The following is a 25,767-nucleotide window of genomic DNA, read 5'->3' as shown; positions in this document are numbered from 1 at the left end:
ATACTAGACACAAAAAATGCACCTTTGCGGTACATAAGATAATGCTTTTGTAATGCCATTTTCCTGCCAGTAGGTGGCAGGTTACAACTTCCAAGGCTACTTCTGGATACAGTGCACATACATACACAGGGACAAAACCATCTCTGTTGCACAGAGGATTCACAGAGTAAAGATTTCACTATACTGTATGTGAACTTAAAGTGGAAATATGCCAGATAGATAGATAGATAGATAGATAGATAGATAGATAGATAGATAGATAGATAGATAGATAGATAGATAGATAGATAGATAGATAGATAGATAGATAGATAGATAGATAGACATTCTATGGGACATTCAACCCATTTTATATTTATATGGCTTTACTTTAATAAGTCAGATGTTTGGAATAGAAATATGTTAGCACATTATAAAAAAAACAACATTATTTGCATATTATTATTATTTATGCAGGTGTGTGTACATGATGATGCATGTGTGTGTGGGTGTTACATCCTGAATCTTATCACTAAACCCTTTCAGTTCATTCCAAGCTCTGAATTCCTTCTTTACAAAGTCAAACGGTTGGAAAAAAAAAGGGGGTCACTATCTACCAATCACAAAGCACAGGAGCAAGGTGTGTGATCAGGCCACCTTGGTCTCAATAGAAATAATTCAACAGGTTCCGCCTACCAGGAAGTAAGAATCCCTGAAAGTCGGATCAGGATTGTGTGTACGTGTGTATGGGGGGAGGGGGGGGGGGGGGTTCAGCTTTGGACCTCCACACTAATTAAACCAGAAAGTAAGGCAGTGAAACAGTTCACAGGTCTTCTGAATGGTTTTTAATCGCACTGATATGAGAAAGATTTTCCAAACATCATAACATTTGTACAATAGTCTGCTCCTCGAATTTGATTGGTCAAGTGATGTTCCAAGAGTACATATATTCAATATAATCCTATGTGATGTTTTACTGTGATGTTTTTACATCATGTAAATCATACTTGAGTAAACAACATACATGAATAAATGGCTTGAGTCTTATTGGACTTCTGACGTGTATTAAAGTATCTGTCAGTACTTTTAACAGTATTTGACTGTCCTCAACACCAAGACACATGATAGAGAAAAGCCCAAACAAAGCGATTTGTGAGATTTTATTTACTAAAATACAAATCAAATTGTACAGCTGAACACCGCATTAACACAACAGCCACGTTAACACAATAACACAACAGTCTATTCGACATGCCAGAGTCAAACAATGATAAAAAAAAAGACAAAGTAGTAAAGCAATTTTTCATAAAGGTATCTTTAGTTAACAAATAAAATTACAGTATCACTTCACAAAGAACAATTAGTATAAAATAAAATTGAAGTAAATTATTTTAGATAAAGTAAAACCACATTTTTAAAGCTGTGATTGCAAAATGGAATTGTAACCATCATTGTCATCAAAAATATCCTGAAGGAAAAATTACATATACACTAAATCATAAATGTAGTTGAGTAAAGAGTAAAAGTTGCTTCTATTTTTTGATACTCAGTAAAACTAGAAATTACAATTACAGTAAAAAGTAATTGAAAATAATGTAAAAAGTAAAAAAAATACTTCCTCTTCGATAGATAGGGCGTCTTCGATGAGGCTTGCAAAGCAAATATAAAGTCATATTTTGTCCAAATTTTCACACAATTTTTACTCTATTTTAGTGACAGCTTTCCGCCAAATCACAGTAATGCCAATATTCATTATACACATCTCTTGTTTGTGTGGCAATGCTTTAAAGCCCAAAAAGGTTTGAACAAGCATCACATGACTCCATGAGCACTATTCATCCTCCACACAATGCTATCAGATTTAGTTTCTCCATTGCAGTCATCGCGACTTGCGGCTTTTTTTCAAACAAGAAGTGTTTGAAGCTCTTTGGTTTGAATGACCTACAAACTCAACAAAGCCAAATTATAAAGGAAGCAGTTCAATCCTTTGATGTGGGAACTTAGTGATATTTAAGATTTTATAACTGTGGTGAAAAAACGAATAAATAAATGGAGTAAAGTTTACACTTATACTATGTGCACCTGGTAAAAGAAATGCAGCCGAGTTTTTTTTTTCTTTTTCTTTTCCTTAAGGAATGATTTACAATCTTGAGTCATAATGAAACAGCGTGATGCCTTTAAGCACTGAATTTGAACATGATCGCTTTCTACCTAATTTTAGTTACAACTAGAACAACTAGAGAACTATAATATTTGCGGACAAGATGCACATTTTCGATCTTGATTTAACAGACAATAGGAATTCGGTTCAATTTAATAAGCTTTAATTATAAAAGTATCATTTGGGCGCCTAGCAGCCAACTGGATTGTTTTTTTGATAACTAGCCGGTCTACAGTAGCTATGACAAGATTTAACAAAATTTGATGACTGAAAACTTTCACACACATTGTTGGCATACTTGAAAGCAAATATTTACTCGACATATTGCACAATTGTATAAATACATATTATGCGAGATTAATCCAATCTTGCAAACTGCATCTGCTTCAAACTGCATTAGCTCAAATATGAGTATTATAGCTGTTTTTCCTTTCCACAATGGCTGACCAAAGAGAGAAGAAATTGATTTGGACTTTTTAACAAAAGCTGGACATTGTGAGGAATGGTCAGCCAGAAGAGTTTAAAACACATTATACATATAACCCATATAAACAATATTCATGCTTTACTAGGAGCAGCTGTGGCTGCAGTGAAAGGAGATGTGTTGAATAGTTGAGTTTTTTGTTTTAGTGCATTCATTCTCACTGTATGAGATTCCTGTCTGTGCTGCAGCTCTCTGTTATATTATGTTTCTCTATAATTATTGATGGTTTCTATAGTCGTGGTGTCATAATAAAGGCATTGAGAGGTAGATTGATTCAGGTAGGACACCACTGAAGGCTAAGGTGTGAAATACATGGCCAGCCACTGGAACACAGGCGTATAAAATGAATTTTAGTTGACAAAAATGACATCTAAAGAGTGATACCTACATGTGCTTGGTGAAGATCTAATTTCAGATTTTAGTCCCCATTTTACTATTAGAATAACCTCCATTATTCTGAAAGAACTTGACCATCATTCATTCAGCTTCAAGAGCATTAGTGAGGTCCGGAAAGGAGATCTGGGGGTAAAGTTTTTCCTAAAAGATGTAAAGTGGGATTAAATTATATGCAGAAGTTCTTCCACTCCAACCTCAACACACCATATATTCATGGAGATTGCTTTGTGTACAGAAGCATTTTCATACTGGAAGAGTTTGGAACTCTCAGAGAAATAAACACATGATTCACTTTAATTCTTAAGTCCTGTAAAGCTTCTTTGAGACAATATCCGTTGTGAAAAGCGCAATAGAAATAAACTTGAACTCTTAGTTGCAATGAAGGAAAATTATTTCCACACAATACAGAAATGTTCTATACAGTTGTTTGCTTCCAAATTGGAAAATCTTCAGGGGAAGAGCTTCAGATGGTTGTGATGGTGAGGTATCTACATAATTTTGAGCCACGCGGTGCTGTTCTTCTGATTTGTGAGTAGAATTTGATGTGAAAAATAACAAAGTTCTGATTTTACATTTAGTAGATTAGCAATCCTCAGTCTCAACCATAGCAAAGAAGAAGGTACAGAATGAAGACCAGGAGCTGCTGCAATACTCCTCAGCCAATTTCTGTCTATTAGTAATGTCTGGGCACGGCTTCTTCTTTCTCGCAGGAGTAGAATGAAGCTTCGGAGTAGTTTTGAGAGCAAAGTGTGCTCCTTTCGGTGCTTTTCTGCACATTTTCGCCTTGAGTAGAGCTTTGGCGTCACGACATAAATTCTTCTGCTTCTTGAGGGAACGGCTGATCTGTTTCCAAAACGCATTGACATTAGATGTGTACTCCGGGCACAACCTGGGTTTTGCGCTGTACTCGCAGCGGAGACTCGTTTCAGCACCCGTTTTGCAGGTGATGCTCAAAAGAAATGTGCCATCGTGCTCAACACTGCTTTCAGTGGCTGCCCATGTGCACTGCGTCCCATCTTTATTCATGGTCCGTCCTTTGAATAATGCGGTGTCATCATTTGAGTGTTTCGAGCCGCTCTTTTTAGGATTTCGAGAAGATATCGTCTGCTTTGGAGTGGAGCCGTGCTGCTTTTGCCTTCTTTTTCCCTCCTTCTTCTGAGCATTCGCCTGCAGAAAATGCTGCATAATGCAGATGGAGATCAGAATCAGCATCATGCCTTTGAGGCTTGCCATACTCTGGAGATAAATGAAAAGAAAACCTTCTTTTTAGCTATTCATCAGTTCAGGTAGAAAAAAAAATCTATAAATCAAATTTTATATTAACTTTGAAATAAATACACTATGCCAGGTCTCACCCAATGTCCTTCAGATCTATTTAAACTGCTAATCTAATCACTCTGCTCATCTCAGGACGTTTATATACAATATGATCTCACTTTTTACACAGTACTATTTGCCTTTATATTTCTGCACCCCTGTACTGTAATAATTCCTGGTTTCTCTCTGGATTTCTTCTTCATGCTGTCTCAGGGAGACCTTTTTTTAACTTTTGTATTCACTTTGCTTATTAAAGATCTAAATCTACACCAGGATTTCTGAAAAGCTGCTTTGTGACAACTACAGAGGCCCAAACATGCCATCTAATGCTATGTTGGGAATAGGAACAATCTTAATGGCTAATGCATTGTTTACATTCCAACCTATGTAAAATGTCTATAATGTGATCAGTGCTTTTTTTTTTTGTTTTGTCCTAAATCCTGATTAATGATCCATGTTTTATGTGTTCATTTATTCTTTCCAAATAAAAATTGTTTTTTAGCTTTAAAACTTCTTTTTCTAATATACTGCAAAACTCTTTCATATATTTCATCACTTCTTATTCATTGGGCAGTTAAAATCAACGTAACTATTCTGAGGGATCCGGAGCATCAGCAAAAACGGTTTAGTAACTGGTTAAAGATTGGCCACTAAGTCTTGATGTATCATCACTGTAGATTACAATGTGCTTGTTAAAAGTCTAATATTTCAATGGTTAAAAAAAATAACCTCTGATAATCTTATAGAATGCACTGATCTAATACCAGTGTTGGTTTTGTGCCAGCAAAACAAGTGGTGGTGATACTGGAGAAAAAATATCAGACTCATACAGACAGACAGACAGACAGAGACAGAGAGAGACAGAGAGACAGAGAGACAGAGAGAGAGAGAGAGAGAGAGAGAGAGAGAGAGAGAGAGAGAGAGAGACTCAAAAAGACAAGCAAAAGAGGCTATATATATAGAGAGAGAAATGACAAAATGATGAGAAATGTGATGTGATGAATGAGAAAAATATGAAAGAAAAAGAGATAGATTCAGTAAGACAAATAGAGAGAAATCGAAACCAGAAGAGGGAGAGAGAGAGAGAGAGAGAGAGGTTTGCAATTTTATATATTATACATATAATATATATATGTAATTTATATCTTTTGATGCCCCCCCATTATTCCCTTTATAATTTATGGTATTGGATGCTGAAAGGATGGATGGATGGATGGATGGATGGATGGATGGATGGATGGATGAACGGATAGATAGATAGATACTCCAAAAGAAAGAGACTGAGAGACACAAAAGAGAGAGAAAGAAAGAAAGACACAATGAGAGACTTGAACAGACAGAAAGAGAAAATGAGAGAGAAAGAGAGAGAGAGAGAGAGAGAGAGAGAGAGAGAGAGAGAGAGAGAGAGAGAGAGAGAGATCTTTATGAGGTCTGTGGTAATGTATAACAGTCCTGATTAAATGCTTTCAGGAGGAACCAGCAGTGTTCAACACTACAAATATTGATTTAAACCCTAATGTTGCTATTAAACTTTCTAGAATCCACAAACAATCTGTAAACCAGGCGAATGCACATGCACACAACAGCAGCATATTTTACCCAATACACTTAATATATAACACAACATGGAAATTAAACAACAGATGTTATCCTTCAAATGTGCAACTCTGAGGATTATACAGCACTTTAGAATCCAGCGTTTTTGTGCTAGCTGTGGAGTCAAGGTGTGGCAACCTTCGCTATAAACATAACCGCAGGTAAGAGCTTCAAAAGAGGGTTTGCAGCTGTCGATGGAATACTACATACTGACGTCACTGCTTACATGCCAGCTGCTTATGTAGTATATTCATCAAACCCTGTTGGGTCAGATCCCAATATAATACCCTACAGTTACTTTTTTCCTATAAATGCACTATTTTACTTATTTCTCACATATTTTTTTATACCATTTGTAAAATTACAGACACATTTCCATTTCTTCTCAAACAAAGATTGAATACAATGCATACATTGCTTTTTAAAAAAGAGCTTGTATTATAATAATTTTTATTCATTTTACAATAAAATTTTTTTACATGTTGCAAAATAAATTCAACATAATCTTGAATTTATATGTAAAATGTATATGTTCTCAACCTTTTTATGGCATTTTCCCCACTATAGAGATGACGTGGATTTTCGAGCCCCATCTGTCCTCCATCACCGCAAAAAATGGTGATGAAATTCTTCAAATTTGTGTCTGATTATTGAAATATCAAAGTTCTAAATCAATAACATCAAAAAGCATCAAGTTCAAAAATGGAGAAAAGTGTAGTTGGTGCCCTGATTGAAGCTTTTTTTTTTTTTTTATTTACTTGCATCGACGACACACAAAAGAAAACCTTCTGTTCATTCACCCCACACTTTGAGAAACATTGGACAAAAAATAAAGGTGATGCCACAATTTTTTGACAGCAGAACTTTCGTAAGATGGAGAGAACAAGAGAGAATATGTTATCAGTGTGTTCCTACCACAAGGGAACAGAATACTGAACCAACATGGCTACCATTCCATACTTCAACCCGATTCAACTTCATCTGGACTGTGGCTCATTGGAATCAACCTCATCATACAACAAGACAATGACCTGAAGCGTACATTCAAGCGTTATTGAGAGAGTGAAACTGATAGACTGAGAGTTATCTATCATGGAATGACCTGTCCAGCTGTTGAACTGCTCTGGGATGAAATGGATCACAAGGTCAGAAAGAAACCTCTTAATAGAAAAGAACATCTTTGGCAAGTTTTACAATATTTCAGCTGAAAGTTTGGAGAAAGGAAACGTCCGGATGCTGAGAGTGTGTAAAGATTTTATTCACGCTAAGGGATAATTTTTTAATGAAAATAAAGTTAAATATCGGTATATTTATATATTTGGTCATAGTGACTATTTCTCCCACTGAAGAGAAAAATCAACAATAGACAAATGTAGCTACGTTACACCCAATGTGTTCGGTTAAAAATACTACAGAAATTAATTTTCTTTCAGACATTTCTTTACTACTATTTCACAAACAGCCTCCTTTATACATTTACACTTTCACCTATAATCAGCTTCTAGAATCTATGAACGTTACTGTTCTTTAAAAAGGATAACTAGAGGCACTGAGGCAGCTGTATAGTGTTTATATTTTATAGATAACAAAAAACTTTTTTACTTCATTGGGGGAAAAAAGATTAAAATGGTGAAAAACTCAAATTAACATTTCATTTGTGAAAACATGGCCCCATGTTAACCTGTGAATATTAGTGAATAACGTTACCTACTGTGTCTCCTGCGCAGTGGGAGTTCAGTATCCTAACACCTGAACTCCTGGAAAGTGCTTTTTTATAGAACAAGCACACACACACACACCCCTACACACACACACACACACACACACACACACACACACACACACACACACACCCCTACACACACACACACACACACACACACACACAGTGTTGGATAATCTCTTACAGGAATGTTAATTTCGTAGCCAAGGGACTTGCTTTGGCTTGTCCTCAATGATGCAAAGTCCCGCCTGCATTCAAAGTGCCGTCAAAGCTTCAGTCGTCTTTCACCAGTAGCTTTGTTACAGTTTGTAACCTTTAGTAGTAATAGATCTTTTTCCCGACAACCATGTAAGCGAACTAAAATCTTAAAGCTTTGATCGTCTTTAACTGTGATTTGCAGAACAAAAAGTACTACAAGTGTCATTTAAAATCTTTTATGGCTTTGAAGTCATATTGAATTGGATTACGATTTAAATGAAATATTTCATTAAAAAAATTTTTTTACTGGCACAATCGATCTCTATTTCACAAAGGTCTTAAATTGACAACACACGATATCCGGAGACATCATTTGGCTCTTTATTTGGTTATTTAATAATGAAAAACACCAGAATGTGGTGTTTGGATTTAAACGAAATTCAATGAAAACATCCCAAATACATAAAAACTCATGTAAATGTTTCAGAATATTCTTTTCTCCTTTGGTTATCATCAATAAAATTGCAATTTGCAATAAATAAATTCAATTAAATTAGATAAGATTTCAATATTGGTCTGAGGCATTATGCCCAATTGTACCCTTGTTAGACAACATAGTAATATAATGGTATTTATTATAAAATATAAATATTACAATATAAAACCATGATGTTAAGTACCAGCAAACAGTGTTCCTGTCCCTTTCCTCTCTTCGGATCTGCCTAATTTGTCCTGACACCCTACTTCTGGATGGATTTATCTTAAATTGTTGACCACATTGTGCAGCTGGACGTGGTTCCACATCAACAGCCCAAAGATTTATGAAATTACTGAGCAACACAAGAACTTTGAGGATGGATTTGGACTACAATTTCTCAGGACCACAGGATGTGTTGCACACCTTAACAATGATAGAACTACAATGAATGGACATTCGGTGTTGAGGATAAGGATGGGTTTTCCTTTTGGGTCTCAATGGTTTCCATCATATTATCTTACAAAGATTTTCCTTATTCTTTTGCACTAGTTTTTAACCCACCAGCGCCCTCTGTTGGACGATTCTTCAGCCATAGACGAACAGATTTAAAAAGAAAACATTTATTCATTATACATTCATACATTTCTCTTTCAGGGAAGTATGCCACACTAGTTAATAAAAGTAATCTGGTTCATTCACATAGAAAAAACAAACAAATATTCAGTCCCTGAACTTGTCTAAGCCTCTGAGGAGGTGTGTGTAACTGTCCATTTCTAACAAAGTGTATCTGAGAGGTACGGTCTGTGTGATACATGAGGTTTTAAGTGTAGGTAAGCATATCTGGAGACCAACTTCATCATTCACACCTGGTACATGATGACAAAGTCAAAGCCATTTAATGCCAACGACGCACACTGGATATCTTCTGCCTTCTATCTTTTCACAGAACCGCACCAGACTATTGTGTGAGGATTTCAGCTCCAGGTTTATCTGCGGAACAATACAAAAATAAATTTGTAAACATTTTGACTAGAATTTGATCAGAAGCTACTCCAATGCATGTCTTACTTTATTTCGTGAACCAGCTGATGACTTTGGTGCAGAAGTCCTGCATGCTGTGCCAGCAGTACTGCTGTGCCATGGTCTCCGCTGACCTTGTGGGTGCTGGAGTGGTTGAAGTTGGTGCTTGTGTAGGTGCTTTCGGTGCCAAAACCTTCTTTTGCTGAGTTGTTTTGGAACCTGGTTTGGATGCGACGGGTTTCACATGCTCTGTTTTGGCCTTTCCAGGTCTGGCAGGTGAAGGTCTTGTTGGCTGAGGCTTCACATGCTTTTGTTTTGGCTTCTGTCGGTTTGGTTTCTGCTCTGACTTGGCTTGATCGGAATGCGGTGCGGTCGTAGGTGCTTCAGGTTTGGCTTGCTCCTGCTTGGCAGTTGTGGTTTGCGCCTGTGCTGGTTTTCGTACCATAGTGGATGAGGAACCACTGATTATAATCATCTGAGATTCATCCGATGCTTTCTTACAAATGGAAGGCTTGAAGAACTTCGGGCCCTGGCAGGCGTTTTTCAACTTGCGCAGCTCCCACATGATTTGTTTGAAAAAGTGCTGAGGGTTGGTGTTGTAGTTTCGGCAGCTTTCCGGCTTGCCCTGATACTCGCACCAGTATGACGCTTCTTGGCCCACGCAGGAGATACGCAGCCTGGTCAGCTCCCCATGTCCTGTCAAAGTCATGGAGCATCGATCCTTGGTTTTTGTAACAAACTGAATGGGTGCTTCCAGGAGGCTTTTACTCCTTCCGGCTTCAGCGACACCTTCTCCATCCTGGTTGTGAGCAACAGCTGCCCAAACGCAGCAGGACAAGACCAGCGCACAGCTCAGGCTCTGCATGCTTAAAGCTGGAGATGAGTGTGAGGCAGCAGCAGGTACTGAACATTATGAGTGGACCTGCCCTGCTATATATGTTCACAGCTCACAAAGAAGGCTTTTAAGCCAGGAAAAAAAAATGAATGGTGTCTTCACACCAAAGAACCCCCCCTCCCCATGACTCACATGGTCGCCTGGGGGCTGTCAATGAGATTCTGCACACACATGAAACCAATTTAAAGGAGCATTCAAAGATGAAAGATCCAAATACCCAAACTCTGGTGGTTATGCAGTTGATGGGAGTTTTGTAAACTGCACGTCTAAAATGGAAAAACTTCCCATCTGCCGAAATTACAAACAAGTCAATCAGTGTCTGAGAGTTCATAACATGCATCCTGCTTAGCAGAACATTCCACAGTGGTTTCATTGTGAAGGAGAAATGCATGGACTTTAAAATTCAGGGACAAAATGAGCACTTCAGACATGAGCTGAAAACATGGGTGCTGAGGAAGGGGCCACTGACTAAAACTGAATAGTATAATATATGTGTAGATGTTGTATGTATATGTATGTTTAAGTTTTTTCCTCTTCAAATTTTCATGTGTTCAATGACTTTCTGAAAAAAAGGAGCCAAGATTTGAAATGTAAATTCTGCGGAGGCCCATAACACCATCCTGCCTTCAGCCCTGAATCAAGTCTGGGGCTGGGATTGTTTTTTTTCCCCTGTGCTTTTTTAATAACTGCATTTATGAAGCTGCACCATTTCTTTAGCACCTTTAAGAGATTTCAATTTTGATTCCAAAAATATACTCAATAATTGTAGATTCAAAATATTTCTAGTAGCTAGAACATTTGAGACTTAGATCTTGATGTTAGACCTCTAATCAAAGGCCATGATGAATAGAGACAGACTCGAATGAGGAACAATAAAACACACAACCAGCATCTGGGGGAAACTTACGTTGGGCGTACGAAATCAGGTAAACATTTTATTCAAGGCCTGCATAACACTGTCATATATATATATATATATATATATATATATATATATATATATATATATATATATATATATATAATTATCACATAAAGAGAACAGTTATCAATGATCAGAAAATATCTAGCACCTGACATTGTTATTATCACACAGAGATATGAAAGGCCTAGCAACAATCAAGCAGAGAAATCAATTTACTCCCAGTACCACTTGTTTAAAAATTACAGACTTTTTTTTTTTTTTCTTATTTTTGAGTGACGTGTTACATTCACACTTTGCCAGTTTGCCAGTGATCATTTATGATTGCCAGGAAAAACACAGGGTTTATAATCACTAAGACCTGAGATCTACAAAAATAGGATTTGGCATCAGTGAATATATATATTTTTTTGTTTGTTGGTGGTGATTTTTTTTTTTAAACTACACCTACAAACTCCAGCTCATGAGCTTTTGTTAGTCTCGTTACAGAGGGCAGTGCTTTAAAATGTGCATTCCTACAGTAGAAACGAAATTACATCAAAACCGTCGTGTTGTTATTTCCTCTAAAAATCCGAGACGGTTAAAAGGATCTTTGAAAGCCACTGAAGTAACAAGGGTGGGAATCTTTCCCCCCCGTCGTTCTTTAAAGTACGATGTCAGTTTCAGGGTGATGTTTTTTATACCATAAACATAACGGCAACAGTTCATTCAGCCTCTGCGTGGCTCGACAGGGTTCCCAAATTGCATTATCACAACAGTATTAGCACATTTACAAGCATGTGGTTTGTGAATATATACATTACAATATAAGTTCTATAAGATTGTTGGCTCAAAAATGGCATGGTCCCTTTAATCAGCAGTATGTGCTACAGTTAATTTCTCCCTTTTACAAAAAAAACCCAACAAAAAAAAACAACAACAAACTCCTCCAATCTTGTTCGCTTTGACAAGCTGGAAAGTCCAGGAGATTTAAAATGAACACAGAATGTTGAAGTTGCACAAAGACCCTGACTGCACGATGACTGTAAACAAGGAGCAGTGTATCTACTGTATATACTGGCTGAATGTTCTATGTTTATGTCCCTGACTGCATGATTGCTGTAACGGTCTGATGTGATGTTTGCCGAAGGAAAAAAAATCCATCCGATGTAAAGTTCATAAAGGTTCCAGTGTTGTAGTTCCTAATAAACTCGGTTTAGAGTGGAAAGTGAAGACGAAGCCCAGGTTATGGTTGTTGTGTCTGGGCGTCCTCTTCGGATCCCATCCCCAACTCTAAACTGAGGCTGCTATTCATCAGGTGGGTCTTAAAAAAAAGAAAGGGAGGTATATATTAATATGCTATACCATAAGTATTCAAGTATTCACTAAGTCAAGGATTCAGGCAGACGTGCCAACATCATGGATGCAAGAAAACCCAGTGTAAGCGTTATTTAGCTTTTAATGGACAAATTGGACAAAAAAATTAATAAATGCAAGAATGAGACAAAAGCACTCTTACGTCCAGCTTACTTTTGTAGTAAATTTCACAAGTAGGAGGGTAATTTTTAGCTGGAAAAAGCAAAAAAAATTACCTCCCTACTTGTAAAATTTACTTCCATAGTCTTCTTGATAAGGGGATAAAATGTTGACTTCTAATCAGAAGGTCATAGGTTCAAATCCCAACACCACATACTGCCGCTGCTAGGTCTTTGAGCAAGGCCCGTAACCCTCAATTTGCTCAGCTGTATAACTGAGATAACTGTAAGTTGGTCTGGATAAAAGCGTCTGCCAAATGCTGCATGTTTAATGCAAATATTTGATGTCAAGAAGTTCACAAAAGTGCCACTTTATGGAACAACACTGACGTATGTTTACCCACAAGGCTAAACATTTAAGAAAATCAAATGGAAAAGCCCTCAAGTGCCAAGTTATTTTATCGGTTGGTTTAATTCTTGCTAATTTCCTGACCACTGATTTGCTCTTAAGACCATTAAAAGCTTTGCCAATTTAGACTTCTTGAAGTCTTTCACGAGTTTTAACAAAAAAAAAAAAAAGCTTAATTTTAGAGCTGTTCAGGATTGTAACAAGAGGTTATACACGCTATGGGTTACCTGCTAATGTTGGCACCTCTGCTTAGGTGGAGGAAGGAAAAGTAAAAAAAAAAAAAATGAACAAAGACTCACAGTTTAGAGTTTTAGTCAGTTTACAGCAGCACTAAAATCAAAAAGAGAAAGAAAGAGGAGACGATGATCACAGACATTTACAGAAGTGTATTAAAGACTAATCAAGTAAAGACAAAAAAAAAAAACCAGGATTTACAGAAGTGTAAGATTTACATCATTCATAATTTACATCACACATAATTCAGAACTGGTTCCAAGGTTCCCAGGTTATTACATTTTATAAACTATTCTATTGCGTATTGTTCAAGACTACTGATCTTCACAGCTTCTTAGGATTGCTGACAATTGCAAAACATACGAATAATGAATAGACTGACCAGCCATTCAACCTTCTTCATTTTTTTTTGGTCCAAGTCAGTCATCCAAAGTCATAGACATATAGAGTAGCATACGTATATGGACTTTTCTAAGATGTTGAAGATTTTACAAACTCTGATTGAATTATAACTTATATGGCACCAGAAATATGCTGCAACTCCCGATTAATAGCCTCACTGAAGGGTGTGAAGAACACAGGAAGCATGGCAGTACAGAGAGTCTCGGGATCCTCAGGTAGGAAATGGAGCGCAGAGAAATCGCTAGGAGTGGCTGAATCACAAGGGACTGGTGGGGCCAAGAGCAACAGGGTGTGCAGGTTTTAGCAACTTCCCGATTGTGAGAATTGACAACATTAACGTCAACATCTTGTTCAGCAGCAAGTGCGGGCAGGCATGGAGGAAGTATGAGCAAGCCGGATGGTGAAATTGGACTAAATGGATCAATGCTCGGCAATGTAAGATTACCTGGGCTGATTTCCATCGTATCAGGTTCTAAGTCCAAACCGTCTATGATGCCTTGGAACCTTGAACATCTGGGGTAAAAGCGAGGGACCGTCCTCTCCCCTTTGTTCAGGAAGGGGGTCTCTAGAACATTTTCTTAGCAGCTGCCCAAAAGCCCTTGGAGACGGACACTATCGTTGGCGCCACGACCGAGTGCTTAAGGCAGTTGCTGAGAGCTTAGCCATAGCCATTAATACCAACAAAGACCACCACAAGCCAAAGACCATCAAGTTTTTAAGAGCTGGATAGAAGGCCCACCCACAATCCAGAGGGAAGTCTGGTCTTCTTACTTCTGCTACAGATTTCAGATATTCCCCCTTCAGTTTCAGAGTTAAAAAATTTACTTAATGACATTAAATAAAAGTATTAACTCAGTTATTTAGATTTTTTATTGCAACACTAGTTTTTCTTTCGCCAGTATTTTTTTTTATGCACATATTTTACACTAACAAAAGTTTATGGACACAAGACCACAAGATTGGCATGTACTTTTTGGGCATCCTGTTCCATATTTAATTCCAATTTGCTGTTATAATACCCTTCACTCATTTTATGGAGGGGTTCCACTTGATTTTGAAGTGTGCTTATGAAGATAAGTAAGGTCAGGTACTGATGTAAGTGAGGTGAGGAGACCTGGGGTGCAGTCAGCGTTCCAATTCCTTTCAAAGGTGTTCAAATGTTGAAGTCAAGGCTTTATAGCAGGCCACTCAAGATCTTCCAATCCAACCCATGGAAAGTATATCTTAATGGAGCCGGCTTCGTGCAGAGACAGGATTGGATCTCCTAGTTCAATTAAAGGTAAAATGTAATGCTTACCCAAAAGACATACAATTGTGTGCTTCTGATTTTGTGTAACAATTTGGGGAAGAACCACATATGGCTGGAACAGTCAGGTGTCCCAATACTTTTGTCATTTTAGTGCATCTTTTGGAAATGCTTCAGCAACATAAGATTGTTGTCATATCATCTGCACCTAAGCTGCAAATTTTATGCATTTTCAGCTTTCTTTGTTGACCTGCTCTTGCTCTAGACTGGAAAATAAACATATATAGGAACAGCTGTTTCAAGAAATGTGGGAACCCTGGCTGTCAGACAGCATTCATGTCAAACATGTGTGACAGAAGATGTGCTGATCAGTCAGTACCTTTGTGGAGTACTGAGGATTTGAAAATCCAAAAGTCCTTCCTCGGTGTCACCAGTCGCCATGGCGAGGGGGTGCCGAAGCTCGTGGGAATCGAGTCATAGTGTCATAGGCAGGGAGGCTTAAGGAGAACAAGTGGGAAGATGATCAATGCCAGGATGTACATTTAAAACTCACTCATTCATTCCTTTGCAGTGTGCCAGAGGATCAGGACGAAAGCATTTTTATGCATCATAGAGTTCATCTGCTACTTATACTAGCTATCTGTTAAAATCGTTTTGAAATAAAAAGCACGATTGCGTAGCTTAAGATTAAAACATGTTGCTAGTTTTGGGGTGCTTTCACACTTTTCTTGGCATCTGATTTTTTTTTTTTTGTAAAGTAATTCTATGGAAAGCAAAAAACGCTTTCTACGGAAAGCTTTTCCCAAACCCTTTTTTTATTTTTTTTATTTCCCAATGTTGGAAAGTAAACAGTAAAAACAAACATGGCAGACAAAGTGTGGCATGAAATCTGTCAGGAAATTGATGATGAACATTCTAGCCAGGTAGTTAGCTAACACTAGCTATTACAGGTCAAAAGGTAGCTATGGTTACAGCGTGTCGATCCCGTGAGGGAATGTTTTCCCAGATTACATTGTATACACAATACCAAGCGCCAAAGTGTCCAAGCATCCTAATATGGTTTGGTATTAGGTGAACATGCTGACCTCCCTGACCCACAGTGGGATGTTTGTAAGCTCTCTTTTATACCAAACACAGTAGAAGGTGTATCTATGAGCATATCAGTGAAGCTCTATGTCCTGATCTCTGTTACACCACCAAGGAGAAACTGAGACGGCTCAAACACAACACATGCATGCAGTTAGTATTATAAAAACAGCCCAGTGCAGGAATAATGGCCGAGTCGGAATCACATGCAGGAACATTTTGCACATGAAGCAAAAGAATAAACAAGTAAATACAATGAATTTGAAATGATTTCAGTTCAGGCGTTTTGGATATATTTTTGGGGCGTGCGTGCAGTTAGTACTGAGCTCAGACACTGGCTGTACTCTCTAAACTAGCTATAATGCTAACCGGACAAAGAACCCAGCATGCATTGCACCTCCGACACTTGATCATATTTTCTTTCAATCCTGGCACCAAAAACCTAAAAGTGGGCGATACGACAATCTTGTCAAATGAGTACTTTGACTATCAGTACCTCTGGAATACAAGATCAAGCATGGCCAGCTGATCAGCCAATAGCGTTGCAGAGTCCAATAGAAGCTGCATAACAACAAGTATCTGATTGGATGTTATAAAATTCATCCAATAAAAAAAGATCTGGGATATTAGACTGAAATTTGCCTAAAAAACTGCAAAACTATGACAAAATGGCAATGAATTACCTTTATAAAGCTATCAAATTTGATATCAAGAACTTTCATAGCCAGTTTGATTTGTGGCCAAATTCTTGGTTCATTCATTTGATTTTGTCAATAAAGAAAAAACAAGCCACATTATTAGTTTGCTAATCAGACCAAAAAGAATTCACAGAATGAAAAAAATAAATAAATAAATAATTAAAAAAAATAAAAATGTTTTTATATATATATATATATATATATATATATATATATATATATATATATATATATATATATATATATATATATATATATATATAAAAACATTTTTATTTTTTTAAATTATTTATTTATTTATTTTTTTCATTCTGTGAATTCTTTTTGGTATATATATATATATATATATATATATATATTCTCATCTTTCTGATCTAACAGCTCAAGTACTATACATACGCTCTGGTATAATGAGCTGCTTTCTGCTAAATCATTTACAATTTACTATAGGATTGAATCGGATCATTAGAGCTGATTTGTGGCCAGTTTTTATATATTTATCAGCTAAACTACAATATTGTTTCACATGCACTGTTCTTAAAAATACTTTACAGGGACAATTTATTTAACTCTCACCCCACACAATGCTTTAGCTTAGATAGAAAAACATACAATGTTAAATTTAAAAACATGTTTGATTCACTAAACAGTCCAAAAAACTATCAAGGAACCCACCTTTTTTTCGTTTTTTTTAATCAATTCACCTAAAACACGCACTTGCCGTAGCACCCACCGTTTCTTAAACCTCGCATGCAAATCATTGTTGTTTGATCGATTTAGTGCAGTAGGGTTTGGTTCTGTTTACCTTGCAATTACAGGGTTTTGGATACCTTGTACATGTTCATTATAATAACCATTATTACCAATTTCCATACTGAAACGAAACATTAACAAACAAAAAAAAAAATGAACAACAAAAACAAGCAATGTGACAAATGACATGCGTTTGGACAGTTAGGCCTCAGAAATGCGCAGATGAGCACCAAACGGCACGACGTACAAATACGTGTGTATTAATGTATTAAAAAAAAACACAACACAAAAATACACAAAGAATATGAGCTTTGAGATACGATTTTTAACAGCCCTTTATGTTATACAAGGGAGTTATTTTGAAGATATAGTACACACTTACTCGCACGCACACAAACACACACAGGAAACACGCAACAAAACTCAAAGACGAGCAAGACCCTTCACCGGAGAAGCATTCCGAGGCTTAAGCTTAAGAACGGAGAGGTTTTTTTTTGTTTGTACAAAAGGTTTTTGTATTAATAAGGTTCTCAGAGTGGAGAGCAGGAGGAAAAAAGTTGGAGGAAAAAACAAACAAAAAAAAAAGCACAGCTTACGTTTTCATGGGAATTGTGTCAATGCTAAAAAGATACAAGACAAGCAAAAAACATTAATCTTCCACCATGGAGGCTTATGTACACTGACATGTCTCCGGTCAAGACACTTGGTGATTGTTTTAACGTTTCAGCACTGTTTCATTTTCTTGTATGCAAGTGTGATCGAACGATACACCGAATATGAAAACACAGAGCATCTACAATTAGAGTTTTAAAGTGCAAAGTGCTGGACAGAGAAAGACAAATAATGGAGGAAGATGGAAATTGCAAGAATCGGTTATCATAATGTGAAGTGCCAAGTTCCTGAGACAGAGGTACTGAAACCGAGGAAAGAATGGGAGGGAAAATATAGGAGGGAAAAGAAAGAGAGAGAGAGAGAGAGAGAGAGAGAGAGAGAGAGAGAGAGAGAGAGAGAGAGAGAGAGAGAGAGAGAGAGAGAGAAAAGGATTGATGAGAAAAAATATATATAAATATTGAATTTTATTTACTTCCACACTACTGTAAGAAGCTTCCAGAATTGTGACCACCTCCAACTAAATGAATGGTGGTTCGATATAATAAGCAACATGCCGCGCTGTGTTTAAGTTCTACTCACTCGTCGTAGACGTCCTCGGTGTCCATACGGCGGTAGAACTTTGCCAGCCTTACTGACAGGATGATGCTGGGAAGCAGGAAGAGAGCAGAGCAGCCCAAACCGAACCAGAACGTGTTCTGCAATACATCATCAATCAAGCTCGATCAATCATAAAATTCGGAACCTTGTGCTTTGTCAAAAGGACTAATTCAATTCAATTTAGGTCTTGATGCAATTCAATACCATTTGATTTGTATAATGCTTTTAAGTATAGACGTTGTCTTAAAGCACCATTAAGCCAGCAAGGCCTTCTCTTCTGGGCTTAACACTATCAGAAGTCTCTTCATTTCAAAGCTTTTCTCTCCATCTTTAATAGATATCAATCAGTGTGGGACACATTCATATCATTCTATTAATAGATTGATGTACTAAGAGTAACATGAGAGTGGAGTTGATTCTAACCAAAATGATAATTGAACATTATAGGCATAATAAATCATAGTACTTTGGATACTTAAATATATTTTAAGGCAAAACTCAAGTACATGGTTTGTGTACTTCGTCCACCACTGCTTGATTGACACTAAAGGGCCAGATGTGTGCTAACAAATTTCCCAGCATTATTACAGCAAAGAATTTGGATTCACACTGTTGATGCCATTTTCTGAATAAAGTTTCACAAACTATTGCTCTCTAAACCTCATTTTAACCTCAGATTCTTGGATTGGACCCTGAGGAGGTTTGCTGGCCTGTTTGACTGATCGTACAATGTGAGCTACCACGGTTGTACAGAATGACTACTTGAGTTCCTAATGAACTGGCAATTGAACATCTTAACTCGCACATTATAAGTGCGTCTGGCACCAGAGGTTAAAAAAAGCACACCAGCCACATGCTATGTCCATTAAAAGGAAGTGGTTGAGGCATGCTAACTTCCATAAACGTATAGTATTTCAGGATCCTACCTTGAGCCTCATGTAGTCTCTATTGTAAATAATGAGCCTACGCCCTTGTTAATGATCTCAGCATGAGGTGAATTGCTGTTCTGAGGTTTGATGTGATTTGAAACCCTCTAACAAGATCACAAGCTCCACACGGCTCCTGCAGCAGATACGTACAATTACCTGTTGGAGTGCAAACAGCTAATGGGTAATTATTGGACGGTTTGTTAATTAGTGCTTCCTGCCAATTTGTTGTATATCTTCAGCGACTGTTTTTCATTTCCAACAATTATCCTTGCCCAATAATTGCAGTACGAGTGTCTGGCCATATTTGGGTTTATCTTAATCACGGTGGAGTCTTTTATATGGTTATATGGGATTGAACGCACAATCAATCATCTGTCTATATTGTCACATTACAGACCACATGGCACATTTTTCCTTACAAAAAAAAAATCCCTTCTACCTTTCCATTCCCCCTTTCTATTTCCTCCTCCTGCTGATGGTCACTTGGGGGTGGGGTGTTTGCTTAGCTGTGTGCACAGACGTGTTCATTGTTAAGCCATGCGAGCTGCAAGCCATGGATAAGCCTGTACAGAACTTGCATTTGGATTCAGAGATTATAACTCTGATCATAATTATCCATGACTAAGCAAGCCATCTGATAGCAAACTGCGCCCGGATTATTCTTTAAAGTGAATGAAGAACAAATCGTTTCATGCAAATCACGTTTTTTCCCTACATCACAGTAATGAATTGTTCAGCTGAAAGGTCTTGTGATTGGTGTTTTACATTTTTGACTTTAGATATGGATGAAAACATGATGAAGCGTTCTGTTACAAGGAAATAATTGATGAGGTAGCACAAAACAGAGTAGAGTTGTTGGTTTTTTTATCAGAGGGATAGTTTTTCCGGGTTGCGTCCTTTGATCGGCTGAGAAGGTCCGCTGTCGATAAGAGTGCTGCTTGTTTTTACACATGAGACTGCGTGCTGCATAAAGTACGCTGTATTTATTCATAACAATTTATTAATTATATAAATATACTTAATATAATTAATATATTCTTATTTATTTCATTTAGCACATGCTCATGATTCAGCCCTTTTTTTGTAATAAAGTTCAATACTATTTTACATGATTTTTTTTTTTTTTTTTTATACTCAGTATCCAACTATCAGTTGATTAATCGGTGTAGTCTGTCACCACCAGAGGTTGATCATCTTCCTATAACAGCAACTGTTTTATTTCTTAATTTGAAGCACTAACACACACTTTCTTCCAGCATGACTTTACTTCTGTCCACAAAGCTAGCTCAATGAAGATATGCTTTCCATGGGTTGGAGTAAAAGATCTTGAGTGGCTATCGAGCCCTAACATCATACCTACTGAACACATCTGGGATAATTTGGAACGATGAGTGCACCCCAGGCCTCCTCACCTCACCTATCAACTTTTCTAGCGCCCTCGTAGATGAATGAGCACAAATCTCACCAGCTTTTTTTCTTCCATCTTTTAAGGGTACAGGAAACCATTCTGAAGGCTTTTACTTGAAGAGGTTGTAGGTAATTTACTATCAACAATTGCAGTATTTTCTTTGTTGAATGTTTTTAACCTTTTTATTATTACTATAAATTAATTTTGTCTTACATCAAATTTCTTTCTCTTTCTCTGAATTTGAAAGTACACTTTGATTACGCATAAATTATTTATCCTCATATCCAGATATTCTTTCTTTTTTCGCTGACTGTCAAAAAACTTTTATTTAACATACTGTAAAAATTTACAGTTTTTGAATGTTGCTAGAGGCAAGAACATTAAACCCAATGGAACTATTCTAGAAATCTTCAAGAACTCTCACCATTGAATCGAATAAGAAGCCACAGGCCAGAATCTCTGCAGTGTCTACGATGTTACTAACAGGTTTGCACGTGGCGACTTCCATCATCAGCTGTAGGAAAGAACGGAGGATAAAGCATAAAAATCTGAACATCAAACATCTCAAAAATCAACAGTATTTTCAAATCCTCACTGATGTCTTGATCCAGTTGATATACTGTTCGAAGTAGCCAATCAGGGACTGCTTGTATTTCTCACTTTCCTACAAAAGACACACACAACTGAATTATTAATGACTAGCTCACAAAATTACATCCTGCATGACAGTTCCAGGGAAAACGACTCGTTATTTCACCTGATTGACAGTAAATGTTGCGTTGTGAGTGATGAGATGCTGTGCCGTGTCAACCGCTTGAAGTATTTCTGATATTTTGTTCTGAAAAAGACACGCAATACATTCATAAAAACCACAGTCACATCCCAAAACTTTACAGAGAATGATGTAAAAATTACAATAGAAAAGACTTACTGATAGATCGGTGGCGGTCCTCTCCAAAAACCTGATGCTCTGGTTCAGAGTGCTCTATAAGGAAACACAGAAATGTCATTTATTAATGAACCAATACATTCAGGAGCCACTATCCAAATATATATATATTAGAATTCGCATAATTGTAAAGATACATATGAAGCAAATACCGATGCAGCACGATACGATTTTCACAATGTGATTCAATGCAATACGATGCAATGGGAAAAATATGATGCTATGCAATTCAATATATTACTAATGACTCAATTTAATTTCTTTGGTTCAGACACACAGCAAATCATCAATTTACTTTGGTGCCTTCTGACTTCTAACGCATGGCCCTTTCACACACAGGCCTGTGTAGTTCAAAAAATAAATAAAAATAAAATAAAACCAGATGTTCTTATACTGATCTGTTCATGGCAGCTCTACCTCTGCCATGTTAATCTGTATTCTATGTGACTTTTAGGACACGCCTCAGTCTCTGTAGTGTTGTGATACGTCATATTCACAAAGCAGGAGGAGAAATTACATATAATTATATATATCTACATATACGTTATATATACACATAATCTACTACTAATTTATTCTGTGATTACAGCAATAAAATGAATATTTTTCTAAAAGGGAAACTTGTTCATTGATGAAGAAAAAACACCTCTTATCCGATTACTCGATTAATCGGTGGAATAATCAGTAGAATAGTCGATTACTGAAATGATTGATCTCTGCAGCCCTAATTCTTTATATTATTATAATCTTAGTATAATAGTTTTGAAACAACAAATGAATATAAACTTATGGCATACTTTATTTTTTTCACATGTTCAATTAAAATGCTCACACACACACACACACACACACACACACACACACACACACACACACACACACACACACACACACACACACACACACACACACTTACCCTTGCAGTAACATATTTCTTGAAGTTGAAAGATTGAAAAAGAAAAAGAGGTAAAAGACAGTAAGAGCGACAGTAAGCGACAGAAAGAAACTTGCTATAGAGGGGTGGTGCAAATGACTGAAAAATCCCTAATAATAAATGCTACATACGTTGCATTCAATGCTATTTAATAATATAATTTTTTTTACATGTAAAACAACACATTTCAACGCACATAAGCTTCTTTCGTGCTCCTGTCTGTGGTTTAAGCATTAATGAATGTAGGCAGTGGTTTAATTTCTTGCTTCTCAAACTCTGTCTCTCTATTTTCTTTGTCTTGCAGAACAAACAAACCCACTGGGAGTTTCGTTGAATGATTATTCGATCCTGTTCAGGTTACACTATAAATCATTTTCGTAACATTTATGAGTCATTAATTTTTTTAATGGAAGCAAGAACTCAATAACATACACGTAATTTCAGCCTCACTACAAGAAAACATCCTAAAACAAAAAAGAGGTAAATGCACTTCATACTTGTACCACTGTAAAATTATTGTATTTCTTTTAAAATTAGTTTTTACTTTTACACGATATAGCGCCCCTGGTGCACCGAGGGTTAAGGGCCTAACTCAAGGGCCCCAAGAGCGGCAGCTTGGCGAAACCAGGGCTTGAACCTCTGACCTTCTGATCAGTAACCCAGAGCTACAGTACCACCTTAATTATCTTGTGTCCTGTATTATTTGTAAAACCACTCTGAACATCTAGTGAAGCTCTTCACCTGTTTCTGCATGATTTTATGATCTTGTGTTGCTGATGATCATCTGATTGGATGACTACGGATATGACCAGCCAGGAGTCGCTAATAAAGCGCCTAATGAGTGCTGATTTTAACAGTAATTATTGTTTATTGAAAAGTTTTGTGTAAAAAAAAAAAAATGCTATTAGTGACCACACATATATATATATTCGATATAAACGTCTGAAGGTATTTGGACATCTGACCATTATGGTGCTTTTTCTCTTATGTGTGTTAACATACAGTCATCATCATCATCATTATTATTATTATTATTATTAGGAACCAACAGACTCAAACCTGTTCCAGCATTCAACCATGTATTTCAAGTTTTAAGTGGAGATCCACTCAGTAAAATATTAGTCCAGGAAAAGAAAACGTGTCTCTTCAAACTTTCACTGGTATAAAAAAAACTAAAGTATTTGCCCTCAAATATACTCAAGTATCCAAAGTATTATGATTCATTATCGCTATAACGTTCCTGTTATCATTTTTGTCTCACGACTCTTTCACTCAACGTGAAAAGACTCTGTTACTCAGTACACCGATCTTTTAATAGAATGATAATAATGAGTCTGAATGAAATCTGTTAAAATTACCTGTAAAAATGTGTAAATAAAACCACTGGTTCTTGTGGTAAGTTAGAATCGGGAGTATCTGAACTGTATGTTTGCACTAAATAGATACCACTAACACACCAACAAGTTCAAAACAGAGCAAAGTTAAAGTAAAAGTCCCAAGTGGAAATACTTCAGCAAACAGATACGTGAATAAAGTTAAATATAGTAACAAATTACATTTATTTATTAATTTTACTGTCCACCACTAAAAAACTAGTGGAGCCTTCCCACAAGACTAGAGGCTTTTACTAGGAAAATATTCAACAAGCACATCTGGCTATGATGCTCAGATGTCCACAAACCTTCGATTATAGAGTATTGTTCTAATAAAGAAATAGCCTCATGGTAAATCACTTATAATCCAGCATTACTGATGCCTTAAAATCCTTGCTTCCTGAACAATGTCATTATTCTCAACATCAGTTTCAGAATATTTCAGCATTTAGAATGAAATAAATATTAAGAAGAGAAAGAACGTGATTACCATGGACTGCTGAAGAGGGACGACCTGCTTGGCGTAGATCTGACGCAGCGTGTTGGCGTGGCCCTTGATAGAAGTCTGTACAGGTCCATTATTCTGAGACAGAGACACAAATATACATAGACAAAACATTGGATTATTGAAGAGAGGGTGTGGTGATTTTATATTTTAAGTGTCCAGTTTTCTTAAAATAATATAAAGTGCAGATCGTTAAGGGAACTTGATTTGAATAGAACGAAGCTGAATTTCTACTGGTGAAGATTTAAAATCATCATCGATTTTTGGATTTGCACTCAAATTGATTTCAATTCTCAACTTTGGGTATATGATACTACTGGTTCAGATTAATGTGAATTCCATTATTACAAGCCTTGGGCTAAGTCACAACCTTTACATTACATCTTTCAGTGTTTAGCATGGTGGATGCAGGTACTGTGGAACCTATACTCAGTGCTTTCGTCCTAGTTAACATAACATTAGAAATCTAGAAAACACATAGAAATCTTTCCAAACCTTTTATTCAAATTAAATTCATTTTAAACGTGTAGAAACAGAAAGAATAATAGAAGCAGAAATACATACATGATGTGAAGAAAGAAGAAAAAAAAACCCTGAATAGTGTGTTACAAATCTTGGACTATGTGAAGTCACAGGAACACACACAGTTCCCTCGAAGCATAAATTACACCTCAGACTTCTTGATTCACACATCATTACTGTGAAAGTCTTGCAGAATGAATGGGAGGCTTGTGCTCACATCTGCACTCCAAACAAAATGCGGGGTTTTAAAAAAAAATAAAGAACAACAACCCGGCTGTGTACATTAGCGCAGAATTCTGAGCATGCATAAGAGCACATAGCCCCATGTACGAGCTATTCAAGGTTTAAAAAGACACTTTTTTGGAAAAAAAAAAGGAAAAAGGAACCCACCAGTTGGTCAGCTTTAGCCTCCAGGTCACTGGCATATGTCAGCAAGTCAACACGGGTCACTCCTTTATTGAGCTGCAAACCGATTAGACGAAAGAGA

At 36.8% G+C, this 25,767-nt stretch overlaps 2 protein-coding genes across 27 annotated transcripts in view; both read right to left on the bottom strand.

The window, feature by feature from the left end:
- Positions 1-1,122: 1,122 nt before the first annotated feature.
- LOC310736519 (fibroblast growth factor-binding protein 1-like) lies at positions 1,123-7,754 on the bottom strand. Of its 3 annotated transcripts, none has more exons than XM_083560064.1 (2): positions 7,645-7,754; positions 1,123-4,256 (listed from the first exon to the last, which is right to left on the bottom strand). In XM_083560064.1, the coding sequence occupies exon 2, from the start codon at positions 4,251-4,253 to the stop codon at positions 3,603-3,605; it is 651 nt and encodes a 216-aa protein (XP_083416190.1). In that variant the 5' UTR covers positions 4,254-4,256; positions 7,645-7,754; the 3' UTR covers positions 1,123-3,602. The 3 variants fall into 3 exon arrangements, with proteins under 3 accessions (XP_083416190.1, XP_083416189.1, XP_083416191.1); XM_083560063.1 differs by having other exon boundaries at positions 7,641-7,709; XM_083560065.1 differs by lacking the exon at positions 7,645-7,754 and adding an exon at positions 5,067-5,112.
- Positions 7,755-11,140: 3,386 nt separating this feature from the next.
- The window catches only part of prom1a (prominin 1a), a 65,067-nt gene continuing 50,440 nt past the window's right edge, over positions 11,141-25,767 (bottom strand). For 2 of the 24 annotated variants that reach the window (XR_014536653.1, XR_014536656.1), the window contains 13 exons: positions 25,671-25,742; positions 24,744-24,836; positions 22,863-22,880; positions 21,929-21,982; positions 21,755-21,835; positions 21,593-21,661; positions 21,422-21,511; positions 18,643-18,758; positions 18,048-18,071; positions 17,504-17,572; positions 15,294-15,411; positions 13,332-13,362; positions 11,141-12,472 (listed from right to left, as the gene is read on the bottom strand). Coding sequence is in view for 10 of the 24 variants with exons in the window: in XM_083560584.1 (XP_083416710.1) it covers positions 15,342-15,411; positions 17,504-17,572; positions 18,048-18,071; positions 18,643-18,758; positions 21,422-21,511; positions 21,593-21,661; positions 21,755-21,835; positions 21,929-21,982; positions 22,863-22,880; positions 24,744-24,836; positions 25,671-25,742 (756 nt within the window). In the remaining 14 variants the exon portion in view is untranslated. Of the gene's footprint in view, positions 12,473-13,331; positions 13,363-15,293; positions 15,412-17,503; positions 17,573-17,771; positions 18,365-18,642; positions 18,759-21,421; positions 21,512-21,592; positions 21,662-21,754; positions 21,836-21,928; positions 21,983-22,862; positions 22,881-24,743; positions 24,837-25,670; positions 25,743-25,767 lie in introns of those variants that run through there. The other 22 variants (XR_014536652.1, XR_014536655.1, XR_014536654.1 and 19 more) reach the window with 13 other exon arrangements.

The sequence above is a fragment of the Silurus aristotelis genome, assembly GCF_946808225.1.
Source record: "Silurus aristotelis genome assembly, chromosome: 14".
NCBI classification, from domain to species: domain Eukaryota; kingdom Metazoa; phylum Chordata; class Actinopteri; order Siluriformes; family Siluridae; genus Silurus; species Silurus aristotelis.
The sequence above is the reverse complement of the archived record's forward strand: the minus strand, read 5'-3'. Positions and strand labels throughout refer to the sequence as shown.

Coding starts and splice junctions, on each gene's coding strand:
- LOC310736519 (XM_083560064.1), bottom strand. CDS start 4,253: ATGGCAAGCCTCAAAGGCATGATGCTGATTCTGATCTCCATCTGCATT.